General features: G+C 39.9%; 1 protein-coding gene across 5 annotated transcripts in view; it reads right to left on the reverse strand.

Moving 5' to 3' along the window:
* Window positions 1-9,519: 9,519 nt before the first annotated feature.
* KATNIP (katanin interacting protein) overlaps window positions 9,520-22,729 on the reverse strand; it is a 246,741-nt gene continuing 233,531 nt past the window's right edge. For all 5 annotated transcript variants that reach the window (XM_074197385.1, XM_074197384.1, XM_074197382.1 and 2 more), the window contains 4 exons: window positions 22,250-22,351; window positions 19,776-19,936; window positions 19,540-19,628; window positions 9,520-12,326 (listed from right to left, as the gene is read on the reverse strand). In XM_074197385.1, coding sequence (XP_074053486.1) covers window positions 12,268-12,326; window positions 19,540-19,628; window positions 19,776-19,936; window positions 22,250-22,351 — 411 coding nt within the window. In that variant the 3' untranslated portion in view covers window positions 9,520-12,267. The remainder of the gene's footprint in view (window positions 12,327-19,539; window positions 19,629-19,775; window positions 19,937-22,249; window positions 22,352-22,729) is intronic.

Genomic DNA, 22,729 nt, shown 5'->3' on the forward strand with positions numbered 1-22,729 from the left:
TTATATATATACAATAAAGGTGGAAATTTGGAACAAAGGATTAAGGTGATTGAAGTAGAGGTAGAGGACAATTATTGAAGCAGATTCACTGAAGGAGTCAGTCTCACTTCCCATTTCCCTGGGAACCTGCAGAAAATATTCTTTTTTAGATTTTTGCAAGGCAAATGGGGTAAAGTGGCTTGCCCAAGGCCATACAGCTAGGTAATTATTAAGTGTCTGAGGCTGGATTTGAGCCCAGGTACTCCTGACTCCAGGGCAGGTGCTGTATCCACTGCATGACCTGGCCGCCCTGAGAATATTATTATTAAGAAAACTGACTGGTGGGAATCAAGATTCCCAGATACATAGACAGCCTTTGGAGATTTGCTGAAAGTGAAGCATTTTAAAAAGCACATATAAACTGGCAATCAGGAAATGGGTGGGAGTTATAAGAACTTTCCAGGTCTAAGTCAGCTAGAAACCTTGCCTTTGATGCATAAGGAGGTTAAAAGAAATACAGTGGATTGGTTGACTAGCTACTCTATATTCCAAAATCTTTGGATCAGAGACCTTGCCTTTGGTGCATAAGGAGGTTAAAAGCTATAGAATGGATTAGCTGACTAGTTACTCTATATTCCAAAACCCAGGACTCTGGAGACAAGGCTCTCCTTTTGGAGAGGAAAACCTGCCCTTACCTAGGTTCTGAGAAAAGACAAGTTCTACAGGAAAATAATAATTCCGGGGTTCCCCTAGTCTAAAAGAGGGTATGAGAGGTCTCTGCTTTTCTAAAAACTATACTAAAAGAAAGATAGTAGAATTCTTTACATTTCCTCTCATGTGGAAGAATTAGCATTTTAACTAAAATCAGGAGCCAGAAACTAGAAGCATAGAGAAACTCTATAGCCTCATATCTAATGATGCCACATCTAGAAGCAACCGGCAGTGACATGGGACAAAACTGAAGTGCTATTCAGCAGTACCATGTGAGATCAGCAGGGAGAAGTGTTCAGCAGGCTACATGCTAAGCCAAACACTAGTCAGAGACTACTTGTCTGACAGAGATTGCACACCATGTCAGACCACTAGGGACAGGGACATCACCTGGAGACATCAATGGTTCAACAGCATTAGAAATATGAATTACTCCTCCCTGGCCAAAAGGGTGCTTTTCTAGAGGTGTGCTCTGATAACACTTTGTCCTATGTGCAGCTCCAAATATATTCCTAGATGGATTCATTTTTTCCATTCTTATTATGGGTAGTCATGAGAGAATATGTCACTTATTTATGGATGAACTATTCTAGTACTACTTTTGTTATTATGCTATTTCATTAAATGTCTTTGTTTTAAACTAATTGTGACATTTGGCTGACTAGTAGGAGTAAATACAATGACTGCAAAGAGATCACAGAAAGAGGAATAGGACCCATATGTACAAAAAATATTTATAGAAGCTTTTTATGGTAGCAAAGCACTGAAAACTAAAGAAATATTCATTAATTAGGGAGTGGCTGAACAAATTATGATATATGAATATCATGGAATGCAATTGTGTGGTAAGAAATTATGAAAGGTATGGTTTCAAGGAAACTTGGGAAGATCTGTATGAAACAAAAGAGTGAAGTGAGCAGAACCAGGAGAATGCTTTATACAATTTGGCAACATTGTAAAGACAAATCATTTTGAAGGTGTTAAGAACTCTGATCAAGGTGATGAGTACCCAGGATTCCAGAGGATTCTCAATGAAGCATACCACCCTCTTCTTCAGGGTAATATCCCCATATTAAGGTATATATTTTTTTGCACATGACCAATTGATTTTTGGTAGTCTGGGTGTATTTGGTACAGGGTTTTGTTTTCATCTTTTCCTAATGAAATGGGAAGTTGGAAGGAGAAAAAATAGATTTTTGTTCTTTAGGGAAAAGTGGGACATTGATCTCCACCAATGAGGAGAGAGTCTCAAACCAATGTACTTTAGAATTGGGGTAGCCATTCATTAAAAAAAATTAGAATAAACACAATGGGAGAGGCTCATAACAAATTTCTGAGTGAGATGCAGGTCTATAGATCCCTTGAATATGAGGCAACCTATTTAGGGGATCCATACATGAAAACAACAACCCAGAATTATTGAATGAAGAGAACTTGTCCTAGATCTGACCATCTGGCATAATCTTTTAGGCTAAATAGCTTCTCTCTCCCATCTAGCTTTTGGCCAGCTAAGTAGACTTGGAGGGGACACCAGTTCAATTCCATTGCTCCTCAGGGGATCAGAGAATTAGACCTGTTGGAGACCAATTAGAGGAAGCTAGGCAGTGATCAGAGGAAGATTAGAGCTGGAATTTTGCCCCATGGGGCTGGCTGACAGCCATAGGCTACAGCCTTAGAGCCACTCAAAGCTGTCTGAGACTCCCAAAGGAACAGAAAGCTTGTAAGGCCTGACATGCTGGCAAGGATGGGATGAATTGGAGACAGAGCAGGAGACAGAGCAGGGTCTGCTTGCTAATGAAACACCCTCTCCTCTATACTGCATTTCCTCCTTGGGATGATGTAGGTTTCCTTGGGATAGTTTATGGTTCTTCTGCCACTCCTTAAACTTGATATGACCATGGACAAATCTTTTAGATCTGGAATGGCTGGTGCTGTAGTAAGTAGAGTAGGAAGATCTGAGTTCAAATACTGCATCAGACTCTAGCTACATGTCACTTAACCTCTGACTACCTCAGTTTCTCAACTGTAAAATGTAGATAAAAATGGTATCTACTTCTGAATGAAATGAGATTTTTAAAAAATGTTCATGTTATCCATGTTGTGAAAGAAGAATCAAAACAAAAGGGGAAAACCACATGAAAGAAAAAACAAAAAAAGTGAAAATAGTATGCTTTGGTCTGCATTCAGACTTCATAGTTCTTTCTCTGAATGTGGATGGGATTTTCCATGGAGAACTTTTTGGAATTGTTTGGATCACTGTATTGTTGAGAAGACCCAAGTCTATCATAAAAGATAATCACACAATGTTGCTATTATATTTACAATGTTTTCCTGGTTCTGCTCAGGTCTCCTAAAGTTTTTCTGGCTTTTTCTGAAATCCACCTGGAAATGGGATGTTTGTAAAGTACATACTAGAGGGTGTGGGAGAGAGTAGGGATTTAATTAATGCTTATTTCCTTCCTTCCTTCTGAGCCCAAGTTACTTCTGTAAAATTAAATTGACTTTGATTATGCCAACTCTAACTTTCTAGGTTCTGGTTCCTACCAGTTCTGAATTTGTATATACTAAACCCTAAGTTTTAAAATCCCTTTCTCCTCTAACATTCATTTCTGGACCTTTGTTGCATCCTAGTCGACTCATTTAATTTCTTTTCTCTCCTGGTTCCTTAAGATCCCAAATAATAACAATCTTTTTATTGTGCTTCATACTTCACACAGTAGTTTTCCATATATCAAAATACATAATAAGAACTTGTTGCGTGACTAATAGACATTATTCCTAGAAAGAAGAAAGAACTACATTGAAGCATTTGGGGGGGGGGGCTGTGGTCCAGGTGTCATGAAGAAAGGAAGAAAGAGCACAAGCCTGTCCTTTAAGGAGATTAGCTTTGTACAGAGGGGAAGGAGATATGGATACAGAAACAAAATTTTGGAGAAATCTGTTAAATGAGGGCTAATTGATGGGGATGATGGAAGGTCACAAGATGCAGGAGTGGTGGGCTGTAGACAAGATGCAGGGGTGGTAAGCCAAAGAGTTAGGAACTGGGTACTGTCACTGACTTGCTTTGCATCCTCAAGCAAACTGCTTCTCTATGCTGTGCCTTGATTTCCTCTTCTGTCAAATGGGATGTTAATCCTACTGTGCCTCCCTCACAAGGTAAGGATGGAATCAGATGACAAGTGTGACAGCACTTAGAAAAATTTAAAAGTTATTACAGGAGTATAAATTTTTACAATGAAATCACTATTACCCAATATTCCAAGGGAAGAATCTATTGTGGATAGTCAAGTATTCCATTTCAAAGGATCATAGATCAAGAAGTGGAAAGAAGCTTTAAAGTTATCTTGTTCAGCCCACTTACTTTTACAGACGAGGCCCAGAGAAGTCAAGTTATTTGTCCAAAAACACATAGGTTAGCATTAGAAGCAGGATAAGAATCCAGCCTTCCTTAACGCAGAGTTTAGTACTCCCTCCATATTCTTTGCTACCCTTAAATAACTGGGCACCTGCTGCTTTATTATTATTGTTCTCACTAATAATTAGTATTATTAATTTTAGCTATTAATGATAGCAATTTATTAAAATATGTGCATTTATAACATATTATTTGTATGAGGTATATAATATATAAAATATTCATTATAATTCATTGTATAATATATATCATATAACATTATACTACATAATATGAACATATTAATTAAAACTACTAATTATAATTAGTATTATTAGAAATTTTTCATTGTAATGTATTATTATAATGATTAATTATAATTAATATTATTGGTATTTTGCATTTTATAGTGATTTAAATAGGAATCTTGTTTGATTCTCATCCCTGTCCTGAGAGTAAATAGCCAAAAATTATATTATTCCCACTTGTCAGATGAATAAATTGAAGCACAAAAACAGGTTGAATGATTTGCTTTAGGTTCTAGATATTGGCAAAGTCTTGTCTTGAACCCCAGTTCTCTATTTGGTGTTTTAAACCTTGTGGAACCAGAGTTTATAATAGAATATAGAACTATGTCACCCTTATTTAGTTGGCATTTCCAAATAAATGAAGTTTCCAGGTAATTGAACTTTATTATTTTGCCCCAGTTTTGATGGGAATATTACCAAACTGTACAGTAGACTTCTTTTTCTTTTCCAACATAGCCAAGACATTTTATGATGACTCTGGATCATTATTATGAATATTAATCACTTTTGTGCTGGTCAGGACAGTAAGAGAAAAAGAAAATCCTTCCTGCAAATATAATTCTCAGAATCACACATAATTTTTCAAATGTTATTTATTTTAATTAATACTGTGGTACCTTGGAGCATGAAATATGTTTAGGACTCTTGCACTAGGCTTTGACATTAGACTTTTATATTTCTTGCATCTGCTTTTTCTGTCTTCCCCTTCTCTTCTAAACCGTTTATGCCTCTGTCCTTTGTTCACCACTGTGCCTCCAGTAGTTTCTCCTACCTCTCTCCCTTCAGCCTCCTCTATTTGCTGCGTTGAATCTGTAATGGACTGGGAAAGCAGATCATGAAATTAGCTCAGATTTGTATGGCACTTTACAAAGCAAATTTCTCACAATCACTTTGTAAGACCACCTTGCTGAAGTACTCATTTCAGGCTAAGAAGTGGAAATGACTAGCCCGTAGTCACACAATCACCCTGCTTTTCTGGCTTCAAGATATAGTGAATTTTCTACTTTGCTACACCTGAAGCAAATCTCATGGATTTATATGGAAAATCAAAAACTTTTCTAGTAAATAAAAAATTAAACAAGGATGACTCCTTTCCCCAGTGTTTTTTGAAATCATCTTGGAAACTTTCTAAAATACAAGTGTGCAAAAAAAGGGGGGTGGCTAGGTGGTGCAGTGGATAAAGCACCGGCCTTGGAGTCAGGAGTACCTGGGTTCCAATCCGGTCTCAGACACTTAATAATAATTACCTAGCTCTGTGACCTTGGGCAAGCCACTTAACCCCATTTGCCTTGCAAAAACCTAAAAAAAATACAAGTGTGCAATGTAAAAAGAGGGTTTACATTGAGTGCCCAAGAGACTTTACCTTTAAGTAAAGTGCCTGGCCTTCATGGTATCTACTTATGCCGATCAGAGGCTAATGAAAATCATAGTTCATTAGAGCTGGAGGGGACCTTTTGGGATCATTTAGTGCAAACTGTCATTTTACAGATTATGCATGTGAGGTACAGAAAGGCTTAATGAGTTACCCAAAATTGAACAACTAAACCCAAGACCAGTGAACTTGCCACCAACCACCACTTATAGGATCTTTGCTTGACTCCACAGAGATGACCCAAAGACCTGAGTTCAACTCCTGACTCAGTTGCTCAATAGCTAAGGGACCTAGGGCTTTTAAATTCTTAAGTCTCAGTTTTCTCATATGTAAAATGAAAAGTTTGGAGTAGATGACTGAGACCATCCATTCCAGCTCTACTTTTTTGATCCTATGATCTCTCCAGATTAGCTGAAATATTTTCCAAGAAATACGGAGGGGGGGGGAATGTGGTATTGTGGAAAGAGCACTATACTTGGAGAGACATAAACTCAAATGTGAGGTCTGTAACACGTTACAAATGTGAACACAGAGGGGGGAACTTCAATTTCTTATTACACTAAAGTCCAAGGAATTTTTCTGATAAAATCCAAAAACTGAGATGAGACACTGCCTTATAAATGATAGGCTTATCTTCTTCCCCTCATTCCCTGTGTAGAGTTGGCATACTCAAATCTGGGGTGGGCACTGCCCATACTAAATGACACTAGCTTGGCAGAATTAATTACAAAAGGGTTATGTGCCTTCCCAGAGGAAAATTCAGGTTATCAGCCCCTTGCAGCTGTGGACCCCTGGAAGCTGCTGGGGAGATGCTTCAGCTCCTGGAAATACTTGGGGAGCAGCAGCCTTACTTTAGGTCAAGAGAAAACTCACTGGACTATTGGAATGATGATCGGTAAGCTCTGCTGGTCCTTCCTTGTGTAGGGAGGCAGATGGGGAGGTGGAGGTCACCAGGCTCATGAAAAGCAGTGGGAAGTCAAACATAATAGAACCTCATTTGCATAGGATTTGCATGTATTCCAAACACACTCCAAATAACCTCCAACTCTCCCATTACTTCTTCTAAAAGGTCTTCAGAGTCTATTCCTTTCCCTGCTGAACCTTCCAGGATCAGCAGAGACAAGATTCTAGACCGGACTGCCTGAGGTCCTGTCCACTCAGATCTCTGTCCAAGGTAGGAAAATTCCCTTCTAGGACTGAGCCCTGGTGCTGAAACTACTTTAAGGTCATGGCAGTTGTTTGGATTGAATTGGTTTGGGCTGAATAGCTCAGGGCAACTCAAATTCTCTCAGTTTTTCAGTTCTATTCTCTGGTCTACAACTGAAGCTCAAGTTATCTCACCAACTTTAGAGCTTAACTTTCCATCCTAGAGAGTTTTGTAACAATGATTATGTATGTACTATGTACAAGACTGGGGACACAGGTTAAAACAATTTAACAGTTCTTTGCTTGGGGGAGCAGATAGGTTGGGAGGGGTGGAAAAAGATTACAAAATAATTTGAAAAATGAGTTAAACTGGCCAATATCTAAGATTTAAAGAGGACTTTAAGATTTGCAAAGTCTTTGCAAATATCTCATTTGATCATCACAAAAATCCGAGGAAATAGTTGGTATTATAACCCCTATTTTATATATGAAAAAACTGAGACAGGTAGAAGTTAAATGATCTGCTCAGGATCACATAGCTAGTGTTTCAGGTTGAGTCCTTCCCAGATTAGATATTCTAATGTATCTATGCCTTCAGCAATTTGGGATTTTGACTGAGACAAGCCATCAAGCAGTAAAACCCTGTAACACTAGACCACCTACGTTTTGGCTTCTACTTTGTAGCTTGCTTGTTGGATATGCCACTATCTGAGCATCAGCTACATTTTCTGTAAAATGAGGTTATAATTGAGTATATACTGGGTATTTTTCTGGGGACATTCTGAATATTTTTAATAGAGGAAAGCTCCTTGAGGTTAAGGGCTATATCACATGATCACAGACTTGGAGCAGGAGAGGACCTTAAAGGTTATCTTTCATTTCACCAATCAGGATTTTGCTCAGAAAGGTTGAACAACTTCCCCGGGGTTGCACAGGGAGAACGTGGCAGATTCAGGCCTTCTAATTCTAGTGTTCTTCCTACTACCCCACCAGTACTAGGCCTTGCACACCGAATAAATGTTTGTTGAATTAGCCAGATCCGATCTCTCTCTGCTTCTTTCTCATTCTTTTTGTTTCCATTATTCCAGTTGCCATGGGAAGACTAAACTCTTCCAGATTAGTGGAAGGATGGGTGTAGAAAATACAAAACAATGTATAAACCAATAATAATCAACAGATGTGATCACACACACACACACACACACACACACACATTCATTATCCATGACTGATCACAAAGGAAAAGGTATTGCCAGGCATTGATATCCCTTTCTTGGTGATGTCTGGCACCTCCATTTCTGGGAGTTTCTCGGTCTTTATTTCAAGTAGAACTTGATTTTTTATGCCCCTTGACAAGTTTTTTTAAGTTCCTGTTGGCTACATGATTGGTACCTATACTCCAGAGAGGAATGGTACCTTTTGGGTGGGTGGGGATTGTCCTCTAGAACCTTCCAGGAATGGTGGCCTTGGAGCATCACCAGGAAAGCAGAGCCCCAGGTCCAGGGTTTGCAGTAGTATTTCTCTCCTGTTTCTCATGACAGCCTTGAACTTGCTGAGTGATCAGGCAAACAGGAGACTGCTGTTCTCCATATGTGTTTCCTGGTTGGGAAATGTCAGACCTCAGAATGTGCCCAAAGAGGTCTAACAGATTCTCCTAGCACAATATGGTTCACCACTGCTTGATGAGCTGGGTAATTTGCCTTGGAAAATACTGGGGGAAAAGGGGGAGGCTCATTTCTTTCTTGGTGAGGCAGATTTGCTGCATAGTTGGAAATGTCTCCAATTGAGAAATCCTGATCATTTGATCTTCTTGAGCTTTGTGGCATATACTGTGGCTGGTTACCATCAAAGCTGTGATTTCTTTAAAACCAAAGGATAGACTGTTTCTTGGTAATTGCACCAAGGTAGTTGCCTTTCTCTAAAAACCTAGAATTGCTCCTTAGCTCCTGGTTCTTTCTTAGTTCTCTCTCTCTCTGGCAGTTCACTCCACTTAATTTTTAAATTTCTTGTCTAATCTGTGCACACAAAATAAACAAGTCCCTGAGCAGCCCCTCTGACAGCAGCCTTGAACGTGATTTATTCTCACTCGTCACGGTGGGGAGATCAGGGGAAAAAAACAGGCCAGAGTTGGAAAAAAGATGCGGAGAGAAATGGATGCCTCATTGGGAACCCTGAGCCAAGACCAAGGTCAAATGTTTATTTGTGGGGTTCAGTGGGTGTCTGATGGTGTGCAGCAGCCCGCTCAATAGACTGGAGCATTCACTCCAAGGGCTGGTCAGATGTTGGTGTGGCACACCCTAGAGAGATGTATTAATGGGGTGGTGTGGTTATAAGCAGTCTTGTGGGCTCTTTAAAAATATGTCTGAGCCCAAGTCTCATCTTTGGTGACAAGTTGAATGTGATGGAGAGCCATGTTTCTAGGATGCAGGAGGAGGCATCCCTGGAAGAAGTCAGACAGGTGGGTCCTAAGCTACAGCTGCTGCCTTCTCTCATTGTCAGAAGGCTGAGTTCAGCCAGATACCTGCCACAGGTCAGCCTCTTGCTCTCCCTTTGAGGGGAGTCTTGTGGATAAAAGCTGAAAATGACAAGGGGAACCAGACAAACCTCAGTGAATTATTTTATTTACTCCTTTTTTCTTCTCCATCTTATTCTCTTCTTCCCTCTCTTTTTCTCCCTCTCATTCCCCATTAGTTGAGAATGGGAAGATTGCCTTTTAATTGGCAATTAATTAATATCTTTAGTTGAGCCCTTGACCACCATCATCACCACCCCCTCCTCCCAAATAAGACAACATTTTTAGAACATATTTTATTGACTTTGGGAAAAAAATAATATAAATCTCTTTGAAGATGAATGTCTGTACAATCCTTTTCTAGCCCTGTATGGTCTATACAGCTAGAGTAATATCAGCAGAGATACTGTGTGTGTTTGTGATGTCTGTGTGTGTGTGTGTGTGTGTGTGTGTGTGTGTGTACTCATACAGACAAAAATCTGACTCAAACAAATAGCTTAGGTGCTAGGCTGGTAATGTGTTTTTTTCTGTAGTTTTGTCAGATCCCTATAAATTCTCTCAAGGTTTTGTATTGCTAACCTAAAAGCTACATCTGACCTTCTTTCTACTTCTCCCTCTTGTAAGAGCTTGGATATAGAGGACAGTTCTACTATCCCACACACTTGGAGCATTTGTCAAAAGCAGAAAAGCTGGGCTTTTTAAAAGCTGAATGAATGATAAATTTTAGTTAGGGGGGGCAAATCCCAATCTTAAGATATTATCCACAAGTTACAAATGGAGAGCACATTTGCATAGCTGCTTACGTTTAATCTGTAAATCTTGTAAAATATTTGTTCAGGTTTTCTGTTGCATAGTAACATACTTACAGTACATGGGCTGTCTCTGGGCTGGGTGCCAGAAAAACAACAGATTAATATTTGGAACAAGAAATTACCCACCACTGGGAAACCAATTAGTTCCCTGATAAGAACTTGGTGTATAGATAGAAGTAGATGTTTTTGAGCAGCTCATGGCAGAGGGGTTGGAGCTCACTTGTTCCCCACTGTGGGGAGATAAAGGGGAAGAGGGTAGAAAGGAATGTGCTGGTAACTTGGGGCTAGTGAAAACAGCAGCTGGCCCATTAAACTCGAAGGAACTGATAATCCAAGTCTAAATGGTCTCATCCTTCAGGGAGCTTGAAGGGGAATATCTCTGGGGTGAGTCCTTTGCAGGTCAAAGGGCAGGGGCCTGAGGCAGCAGTAAATGAAATGGCAACATCCCACTTCTAGAGGGAAGTGTTAAAAGCAAACATTTGCCTGGCGAGCACCACTGAATCTGACTTCAAGGTGCTCTATCCTACCCCAGATCTCAGTCTACCTACCTCTCCAGGGATATAAGGATTTTGGGTCTCTGAGGTGAAGAATTTTGCTTTTGTTTCAATCTACTGGACTTCAGGTTCAGGGAGAACCTCTGCAGTGATGGGCCAAGGTGGCATCCTCTTTCTGGACATACACCAACCAAGAAACTGCACCAGGCCCTGGGAGGCAAATGTGGCCTCTAGTCCTCTCTTTACCTCTATATTCACTAGGCCAAGGTTCAGAGAGATATGGGGACCAAGGCAGCCTCTAGGATCTCTTCCATTTGACTCTACACTGCTTCAATGAAAAGGGCAGAATTTCCCTTTCTATATATTATCTAACAATATACATTTTCCTTTTTTGTGTTTCATCCTGGCCTGGAGAGTTAAGAGATAGTTAAGACTGAAGAACTGTTTGTCTGTGTGTGTGTATATGTTGTATGTTGTGTGCATGTTTCTGTGTGCTCACTCGTGCACAGACACATGTGTGCACATAGAAAGTCTGGAGATGTTTCTCAATTTTAGCAGCTATCCCAGGGACATCTTTCTGCCAAGAATTTGGGGGGGAATGATGCAATGATGAGGATTTGTATGAAACAGGTATTCTATGTGAAAATTTCCAAGGGTATAAGCATGAGATGTTCTATTCTGTCCCCAAACCGTCTCACCAAATAATGAATGTGGAGGAGTTAAGTTTAATAATAATGGTCATGTCCACTATCTGTTCCCAGAAGGTCCCCCATACTGGTCCTAGGAGGAACAGTAGGGAGGGGACAGCTTCCTTTGCCAATGCTCAAGCCCCTCCCCACTCAAAGACTGAGCATAAACAGCAAGACCCTCTCTACCACAGTGAGTTGGCCCTTGGCTGTAGCCCCAGCCTCTTTCCTGTAACTGCTGAGTTCACACTCTGAGGGCTGGACCCCATGCTGGGGTGGAGGAGATGCTCTCTTGTTCATATTGGTTCTTTCTTTTATCTACCAGGCTCTTTTCCCTGTAGGCCAATTTCCCATTACAGACTTTAAACTGGCTTTTACTGCAGCTGCCTGAGCCTGACAAGGTACCCAGGAGAAGGCTCAGAGAGAGCAGGAGAGGAACTCGGGAGAATGGCAAGTGAAACAAAACAAAAAACCCCCCAAAATTCATTAGAAAAATTCAGTTCAAATGGCCCTTTGTCCTGTAGGTTTGTATACAGCAATGCCTGTATTTTTTTCCAAGCAGTTTAACCTCTGAATTTCTTCTCCCCATCCCCACACAGACTCCAATCCATGCTGGCTATTTTCTCAGCTCTGTCTTGATTGGTGATAACTGGAACTCAGTTCACATTTCTCCTGGATTTCCAGCTGGCAAAGTACCAGACCTAAATGCAAAGGGAGGACAGCTCTTGCCCTGAATTTCACATCCATCAATAAACCTTCTCCTGGCCTGTGAGTGGAAGGATCTCTGCTGGGGGGAGTCCTGGGGTGTCAAAGCAAAGAGGTGGCTAGACCACAGTTTTCACTCCTCAGTCTGTCAGTACCTTCTCCTCCTCACCGTTTCATTCTCACTTATGCAGGTCTTGGGGCGTAAAGCTGTGGAGAGACCACAACACATGGAGTTACAATTCATCAAAATTAACTGAACAAAATGGGTCTCAGTTTTGCAGTCAGCAGGGTGAGAAAGGACTGCAGGAATCCTGACTGGCCCATGATTAATTCTCTGTGGATCTGGAAGTCCTAGAACCTATGTTTTCCCATCTCTCCCACTCCCATTTTGATAAGAATTGAATGAGCTGCAGAAAAGAGGACAAGGCAGGGTGAGATGGAATGAGCACTGGATGGGGAGTTGAGAAACAGTGGCTCAAGTTTCACCTCTGCTGTGAACATGCTCTGCAACTTCCTCTCTCTGTGCCTTGGTTACCTAATCTGTGAATTAAGGCAGCAAGATTAAGTAATATTTATGATCTTTTCTAGCTCTATTCTTTTAATATGTAATTTCAAATTCTAATGAATTGGATTACCAAAAATCTGGTTGTAGGTGTGTGCATGTGCGTGTGTGTGTGTGTGTGTGTGTGTGAGAGAGAGAGAGAGAGAGAGAGAGAGAGAGAGAGAGAGAGAGAGAGAGAGAGAGATGGAAAGAGAGAAAGAAGGGGAAAGAGAAGAAGGGAAAGAGCAATGGCAACATTGAAAAGAGAAAGAAAAAGACAAAGACATGGGGTGGCGAAAAGAAAGACAGGAAAAAGATAGAGAGAAGAGGGAGTGGAAAGAGAGAGACAAAGAGACCAAAACAAAGACCAACAGAAAGATAACACTGCTTAGTTCTTTTTTATAGAAGTGCCTTAGACACTGTAAATGTTTCCAAACCATCTCAAGGATTAAATCATAATACGTTAAAAACTATGGCTGGGTAAAATCAGGTAAGAGGGCAAAGGTGAAGAGGCACAGAACTTGGCCTAAGAAATCTTCAGTCCAAGATCAGGAACTGGAAACACAGGGTTAAATTTTGCATAATCTCAAGGACCTATAGTTGAAGTAAACAGAAGGTGAAGGCAGCTGCTGATGAGTCATCTGTCTCAGGTCTTTCTGATGCCCTTCCTATTGGCCTCTTGTCTTCACTCCTCTGTCCCTTCAACCCTTCAAGCCAGTGCCCCTAGCTTCTGGGGTCACATACATGCTGGGGGAGTTGCGACTAGAATGAGATAGCACTTTATGGGAAAGAGACCATGGTTTTAGAAGACAGCAAACTCAATAGTGGTAGAGTGTACTGGGGCAGTCAAGAAGGCTAATGAAAGTGAGGGTGAGTTTTTTGAGTGCAACTGTTATTTCACTGATACAGGGAATTGCCTGTGAGGAAACTCTCCCTACTAGTATAGATGAGCATCTTTTCTTTAATTCAGTGTCTTATAGAGTTGCCTGGATGACTGAGAGATTAAATGACTTGCCCAGGATCACAGTCAACACTATCAGAGGCAGGACTTGAATTCTTGTCTTCTTGAGCTCAAGGTCAACTCTATCCACTATACCACAATGGGCTTTCTGTTTGTGGTATTCAGCTGCATCAACGGAGTAGGGTGCCAAGAATTAGGGAGGTAGGGTTCCACTTGTGTTCTGCCAAGGACAGATCTTATCTCAGACTATCTGTGAGTTCTGGGCACCATATTTGGATAAACAGAGTGGACAACACAAAATTCTCCAGGATAAGGGGACAGACAGTAGACCATGTCATAAGAGGATCAATTGGAGGAACTGGGAAAGTGTAGACTAGAAGAGAGAAGATGTGGAATAGACACAATGGCTGTCTTCAAATGTCTGCAGAGCTGTCTTGTAGCAGAAAAATTAGTATTGATTTGGCATTGGGTAAAACTAGGGTAAGTAGTACAAGAAAATGGATTTTGATTTGATTTAAAGAAAAACTTTCTTTTGATTAGAAACTGTCCAAAGTAGCATGAAATTCCTTAGGAAGTGATGAGTTTCTATGTACTGGAAGTCTTCAAAGGAAGGTTGGGTGATTCATTCAAGTCACTGACTTTCTTAATTCTGATTTTGTGGGTAAAGAGAGTTGAATAAGGAGGTAGATGACTGTGAAGGTGTCTTGTAGATCTCTACTTTCAAAGGTGAGAAAGTCTTTGATGAGAAATTGGGAAAGGCTGAGGATAATCTGAAGGGGGAGAAGGACTCAGTATGACAGAGGACTGAGTTTGAAGGAACAAAATGCAGGACTGAGGTGTAAGGAGAAGGAAGTTGGCTAGGCAAGGCAAATTAAAAAAAGATTAGTAAAATAATTTAGTAAAATAAATTGGAAAGAAAAGTAATTTGGTGAAACAAATAAGAGTTTGTTGAGAAAAGAGAAAGGATGTGATGTAGGGTATAAATATGTAGTTGCCCCTGTCAAAACAAGCAAAAACAAGAAAAATAGAGAAATGCTTCAACCTACACTCAGAGTTTATTACTTCTCTTTGGAGATGGATAGCATTTTTTTTTTTTTATCAAGAGTTCTTGAGAACTGTCTTGGATCATTATATTGATCAGAGTAATTAAGTCTTTCATATCTGATCATCATTACAACAATGTTCTTCTGGTTCTGCTCATTTCATTCTGTATCAATTTATATAGATCTTCTCAGGTTTTTCGGAAACTATCCTGCTCATCATTTCTTATAGCATAGTTTTCCATCGCTGTTATAAACTGCAACTTGTTCAGTCATTCCCCAGGTAATGGGGATTTCCAGTTCTTTGCCACCATAAAACCAGCTGCTATAAATATTTTTGTACATACAAATCCTTTTCCTTTTTGTTTGTTTCCTTTTGTTTGATATAGACTTAGAAATAAGATCGCTGGGTCAAAGGTTATGAACAATTTTATAACCCTTTGGGCATGGTTCCAAAGTATTCTCCAGAATGGTTGGACCAGTTCACAACTCCACCAAAAGAGCATTCATGTCCCAAATTTTCCACATGCCACCCCACATTTGTCATTTTCCTTTTCTGTCATGTTACATCTGATAGATATAAGATGGTCCTTCAGAGTTGTTTTAATTTACATTTCTCTAACTAATAGTTCTTCAGAAAAGTGACTGTTCATATCCTTTGACTATCAATTGGCAAATGATTAGTACTAATTCTTATAAATTTGGTCCAGTTTCATACATAATATAGAATTATTTAGAGAAAGGAAAGGAGGTCAGATGTGGCTGTTAAGGTGTTAAAAAACATCAATGTCTCCTCAAATTCCAGGTTATCAGGGTCAAGGAAGAGTCCTTAAAACAAGACAACAACAGGACTTCAAGAAGGGGGTGAGTGGAAGGAAAAGAAACAAAAGTGGGAAAAATTCACACAATGTGAAGCCCTTCGGAGGTTGATAGAATGATTCTGTTGATAAAAATGCAGCTGCTCATCCACAAGTGATGATAAAAAGGAAACTTTTGGGTGAAAATGATTAGTCAACCAAGGTCCTAGGAAGCAGCAGAATGTCAATATGAAGTGACTTCCTGCTCAGGAATACTGAGACATGTATTTGTTGACCTGTCAATATCACCTGTTGGTGATATTCCTCAGGCCTGTATTAAGAAATGTACACAGATATACATACATATTTATACTTATTTATACAGAGAACTTCTTAAGAACTATTAAAACAGATGACTATTCCCCACTTATTTTGTGATTCCCATAGGTACAAAGTATATTGTCAATAGAAATTTAGAAAGGGTCCTTCCTACTGAAAGCAAGAGATTCAGAAGAGAAACTAGCTAAGGAGGGTTTCTGAGAATGGGATTCGGAAAGACAGTAATGACAGAATCTTGGATAAAGATGGAAGATGTCTAACAATGACTAGGAAGAAAGCTTGTTTTCTTGCAAATCTAATCAAAAGGGCTTTAAAATATGAAGAATGGGGGCAGCCAGGTGACATAGTGGATAAAGCATGGGCCTTGGAGTCAGGAGTACCTAGGTTCAAATCCAGTCTCAGACACTTAATAATTACCTAGCTGTGTGACCTTGGGCAAGCAACTTAACCCCATTTGCCTTGTAAAAAACTAAAAAATAAAATAAAATATAAAGAATGGTAGAACATCATTAGGGAGCAATAATGAAATAAAAGTCACACTTGAGAAAACCTGAAGTTCAAAAGGAACAAAATCCAAGAAAGGAGAGAACAGCAAAACGTGTGACTTCAAACACTAACATGAAAATGCCCAAAATTTAGACAATGAGCAAGAGGAACTGAGGCAACAATTTGATCTCATGAGTGTCATAACACATAGGAAGGATGAAATTCTTGCCTGGGAAATGGCAATTTAAACTGGTAAACCTTATTCAAGGGAAATGAGTCAGCTAGAAAGTGCAATAAAGGATCATTGTATATTCCAGAGGTAAAGTCATGTGAAGAAAATCCAGGAATCAAGAGTGAAATGGGGAAAGGGGAACCCAAGGAAAACAAGCATTTTGGTGAAGAGACTGAAGTAGAAACAGAAGCAGAAACAGAAGCAGTTTGATCTTTAGGAGGGTACATGGCCATACTTCTGGGAAGAAGAAGGAAAGAGATTTCAAATGTGGAATTTAAGCATGTGGGATATGATGGCCCTTTAATAATCACTTACAGGCTATCTGTCAAAACTAAAGTAGCTAACAGTTGAATCTGTTTTATCATTCAAGAAGGGGTAGAATCAAAAGTTAAAAAAAATAAGTTTCTGGAACTGATTCTCACCAACACATGGAAATTGATTGCGGAGGGTAGATAGAAATTATGGGCACTTTGAAAAGAAGTGACCACTCCCTCCTAGAGTTTGTGATAGAGGAGAGCAAAACTGGGTTATCATCTAACATGGACCTTGAATTTGGGGAAAGTTGATTTCAAAGGTATCAGGGAAAAAAGGATAGGATCCCAAAGCCTAAAATTCTCCAAGAGATTATAGGAGGAATGGGAAACTCTAAAATATTTCTGAAAAAAGGGAAGAAAAGGTTATCTGACAAGAATAATGTGGATACAAAAGGAACTCATCCAACAGACGACAGAAGCAAAGAATTACTAGAAGTGTGTAGCACAGGTCTATTAAAATCCAGGTCAAAAGTGTAGCAGAGGCTGGTAAGGAAAGCCAAAGACAATAAAGAGAGATAGAGATAGATAGATAGATAGATAGATAGATAGATAGATAGATAGATAGATAGATAGACAGATAGATAGACAGATAGATAGAGAGACAGATAGATAGATAGAGAGACAGTGTGTGTGTGTGTGTGTGTGTGTGTGTGTGTATCTTAACCTATACCAGGAGGAAGAAGAGAATCAAAGAAGGACTAGGACCATTGTTTGGAAAGGACAAAATGATGATTCTTTTGCCTGTTGATTTTTCCTCTGTCAAGGAAAGTGATTTTTGAACTGAAAATGAAAGAAAAAATCTGGTGCTGATACCTAACATGGGTGAGGAAAACGATAGGTATCTAAACTGCCCTTGGTAAATTTGCATCACCTTGCTCACATCAAGTACATCATCAGATACTTAAAGAATGTCAGACTCTAGAGCCAGTCAGTGATGCATAAAAGATCATGGGAAATGGGACAAGAATCATAGGAGAAAATGGAGAAAGGCAAATAAATGCTAGCCTGCAAAAAATGAAAGGAGAATAGAGCCTGCAAACTAAAGGCCAGTAAAACTGACTTCAATTCCTAGAAACCTTTTAGAATGGATCCTTAAACAGAATCTAGGGGAAAAAAATCTAGAGGGCCACAAAAATTACAAAAAATATAAAGTGGTTTCAAGGATACATTGTGATAACTCACTTATTTCTTTTTTTTTGTGATGGAGTTATTAAACTGGTAGATCAGGGATATAGTGTAAATATATAATTTAACTAGATTTTGATAAAGCATTTGGTAAAATACTTAATGGAATTCTTAGGGAAAGTACCAAAAGATCTGGGTTAGATTCTAGAGTTAGATGGATTTAGAGTCAGCTGAATGTTTGGTATCAAAGAGCAGTCACCATTAATAGTTATCTTAGCAGGAGATCTCACCAATAGCCATAGATCAGGAATCTCTGTCCTTTGCCCTCTGCTATTTACATATACCTATAAATAGGTACATGTAAGGAAAGGACAATTTAGTGAAAGGATAATGTCATTGAACCTAGGACCCAGGCATGTACCATCCAGTCTACCAAGACAGAAAGGAATTGATGGAATACTGTTAATGGTAAGGGCATTGTTCTGCCATGGAAAAATACAAGGTATAACATGGAATTCTGGAACTAGAAGAGACCTCAAATGTCATTCTAATCTAACAAAGTTCCATTGTATAGATGGAAAGATTTAAGACTTCAGAGGTATATGACTGACTCAAAGTCACCCACTTGAAACAGAGGCTACAATCCAATTCATTGAACTTCCAGTCCTTTGTTCTCTTCACTATGCCTCCTTTTCCTGAGTTTTGTGAGGGCCAAATTTTTAAAATGCAGGTGAGTTCCATGATAAATTGGAAAGTATCCAAGATGGAGAAGTTTCCCCATTTGTAAAATGCAAAGTTTACCCTCAATGCCATTTAAGATTCTTTCTGATTCTCAAAGTCTCTAAGTTAGATAAATGCTAGTTCTCATTGTAAAATCTCAGAGTTGGGAAGGACCACAAAGGGCTCTTTAGCTGAACCTCTATCTTAATAGGAATCCTTGCTCCAATCTCCTAGGCAGGTACCCTCTCAGCCTTACCTTTAAAGCCCTCAGATATGATGATTATTCATTCTGTCACAGCAAAGTTAGTAGATTCTTTAAGGACACTCTGAGTCCAACCCCCTCATTTTACAGATGATGAAACATACAGAGCCATTAAGTGAGCTACCCAGCATAACAAAGCTAGTAGATCTGAACCCAAGTCCTTTTGACTTTAGTCCAGTGTTTTATTCACGAAGCCAATTTAAGAATAACAGCCATTAAAATAAGGATTTAATTGTATCTACCATTTGGCCTTCACAAAGACTGGGAAATATATGTTTCAGAAAGATTTTCAATAATAAACACTGACACAAAAAAGTTTTCTGGTTAAGCCTGGGTTATGTAAAAAATATAATTAAGCAGGACATCCCATTCCCTAAACTTACTGGTTAGTCTGGGCTTTGCCATATGCTTTAGCGCTAAGTCACTCTGAAAAGGTTCCTTTCTAAAGCCTATGTCAGCCAATCATATCCATAGTTGCAAGTTGGCTATTGCCTTTGAATTGAGAAGGAAACTGGAGGCTGTCTGTGAGGAGCTTGGTCTTGCTCTCAATTTTGGCAACACCGAGTAAGAGATGGGAGACTCTCTGCCAGAGATTAAACTGACCTGGGTCAGCAGTCGTCTGTTTCTTCTTGGAGTTGGTAACAATTTGGTTTTCATTCATCATCCGGACATCCTGATCCTCAACGTGATTGCTGCAGAAGTAAGAAAATGGAGAGATTCAATCAGTCTTCTGGGCTAAGACTCAGCCACATCAATCCTCTTTGAGAATCACTGTCCAGCCTACTGAGGCCTGCCCCAGAAAAGACTGCCAACAAATGAGATTGATCTTGCTCACCAACCTGATTATGGTGTATTTCTCTCGGTGGCAGATCTCCTCATCTTCTGTAAAGAGAATGGTGTGGTAGGGGACTATAGGATCACAGGTAGGCAGGATGCCATGTACCACATGGCTGACCATGTCCAGGATTCCATTGTACACTAACAAGTCATCAACAAGAAGCTAGAAAAAGAAGAAGCAAAAAGACAATGATAATGGAAACAGTGATAAATGATTAAAAGGATGAGACTAGAAAGACCTTTGGTTTATACCCACAGTTCCTCTTTACATGGGCTAATGCTATCTTAGCCAAAGTGATCACTTGATTTGAATCTAGAAATTGTGGCGTAAGAGGAATGATTGAGATAACTGTCATGAAAGGCCATCTGAAAATCTACCACCTGGAGAAAGAGGAAGAGATTTGTTTTGACTGGCTCCACAAGGTAAAACTTAGACCAATAAGGACTGGGTGTTTTTCGTTTGTTTTTTGCTTTTTGTTTTTTAGGGTTTTGCAAGGCAATGGGGTTAAGTGACTTGCCCAAGGCCACACAGCTAGGTAATTATTAAGTGTCTGAGGCCGGATTTGAACTCAAGGGTTGGTGCTCTATCCACTGCACCACCTAGCTGCCCCCAATAAGAAACTGTTATAGGGAAACCAACTGTAGCTCAATATAATTATGAAGATACTGTCTCACAATGGAACAAGCTGTCTTGGGAAGTAGTAATCACCATCTTGTCAAGATTCTGGAGAAGGATGACCCTAGATGGGGGCTAGTACGTCCAATTCTAAGTTATGTGACTAAGTTGTTAAAAGGAGTGACTCCCTTGGACTGTCTTGAATTAGTGGGTGGTAACCAGGGGGTAGGTTTTTATGGCAAAGGATGTAACCCATTTGACCAGAGCACCTGGGTGGCATTAGTCTCTTCTAAGGACTCCATTCTAGTTGGAAATGGGTAGCCAGTCCTGGGCAAAAGGACACACTCTTCTCTCCATAGACACTATCTTGGCTAGGTGGGACATAAAAGCACAGGCTTTAGGGCCAGCAAAGGTCTGATCACCAATGCCACTTCCCTGCTCAAAAATCTTTTGTAGTTTCATATTACTTGTGGATAAAAATCAAACTCTTCATCCCAGCATTAAAATCCTTTTTTTTTTATTCTGGCTTGAGCCTGCTTTTCCAGATTTAGTTTTATCTTACTTTTCCTTCATACATTCCATTCTCTAGCCCAACTGGCCTCCTTGTCCTTCTACAAACTTCTCATTTTGTAAATGAGGCTTAGGCTTCAAGGAGTGAAGTGACTTGTCCAAGGCAGAACAGGAGTAAGTAGTGGAGCTGGAAATCAAGCCTGGGATCTCCTGACACCAAGCCTAGTGCCACTTCCCATTAGGCCATGAAATGGAGCAAGGATCACTATAACATGTTATAGAAGAGGAAACTGAAACTCAGCAAGCTTGTGATCACAAAGCCAGTGTGTAAAATTCAGTTCAATAAGCATTCATTAGGTATTCATTAGCTAAGCAGTGTGTTAGACAGGATGAGAAGGGGAACAACATGGAGAGTCAAACAATGTAAACTATATAAAAAAGTAAACACAATAATGGTGGGGGAGGGGATGTGGGTGAGAGGAAGGGACAGGGATTTGGAAAGCTCTGAAGAGAGGTAGGGAGTCTGACTGGCAGAGTTAAGAAGAGGCATGTTCTGGGCATGGTGGATGGGGCAGTTTGTACAGTCACAGAGGTAAGAGATGCCATGCTTTGTATGGTGAACAGAAAATAGACCAATTTGGCTGGAATATAGATTGCTTGTGGGGGAGCAACATGAAAGTCTTGAAAGCCAGGCTGCATCCAGACTGTGAAGGGCTGGAAATGTTTAATAGAAGAATTTGTCCTTTCTCTTAGAGGAAACTACTGAAGGTTCTCAAGCAGGACAGTGACATGGATGTAGAGGAAAAGAGATGGGGGCAGCCTCTCCAACCCACTGGAGATACCTTTTTAATCTCCAATCACAAAGAGAAAGATAAAGAGATCTGAGTGAGACGGTGTTTAAAAGATGAAACCCTTAAAGGGAAATGTTTCTCCAGACCGTGAATAAAGACCACCTCCAAAGAGATGACATGAATTCAAAGGAGCAGAATACAGAATTCAACGGCAGGGGATGAGGTTGGGGAGTTAACAGTGCTGAGACTTGAAACCAGGCCATGATTCTAATTACATCTTTCAAAAACATAACCGTGACTTTCTGATATTTTACCAGTACCGCAGATGCACAGGGGCAGCATGACAGCATGACATACTCAGAAGGGCAAGGGCACAGCTCCAAGTTTGACACTAGGGGCCCGTGTCCCAAGAGACGATTTGTTCTCCATGTTAAGTCTTAAATTCACAGTGGTATTTGTATCCTGGGAGACCAGATATTTGTTTTCACAGTTGCAATTGAATTAAACAAGTCATATACTTGCCAAGGAGCAATAAACAACCAGAATCATAAGCACTTACTCCAAATTCCTTTACTCCTCGATGGGGAGTTTTTGCATAATTCCACAATTTGATCATAGATACGGTAGTAGGCAGATCAAAGATCACGTAAACCCGATTCACCTGTCAGAGGAAAGACTTGAATCAAGCAAATTTGTTTGACAACAGAAAGGAGCTGATCCAGAATTAGGAAGCCAATGGTGGGCTCAGGGTGGAGAGATACTCTGTGAGAAAGGGGAATAATGCCAAAGAAGAAAGTAAATCTTTGCAGGTAGAACTTTTGATCACAAGATTTTATGCTGGAAGGTACCTTTAGTATCATAGTTTTACTTTCATTTTATAGAAAGAAACTGAGGCCCAGAGAGATTGCTTACAATCTTCTGGAAGAGGGTTCCCAGAAGAAGAGACAACTGAGTGAAGCTTTGATGGACTTAGCAAGATCCTGCAGGTAGGAAAGTACTGAGCTAGAATTCAAATCCTGGACCTCAGACTATAAACCTA

Source organism: Macrotis lagotis, chromosome 8 (genome assembly GCF_037893015.1).
Source record: "Macrotis lagotis isolate mMagLag1 chromosome 8, bilby.v1.9.chrom.fasta, whole genome shotgun sequence".
Lineage (NCBI taxonomy): Eukaryota > Metazoa > Chordata > Mammalia > Peramelemorphia > Peramelidae > Macrotis > Macrotis lagotis.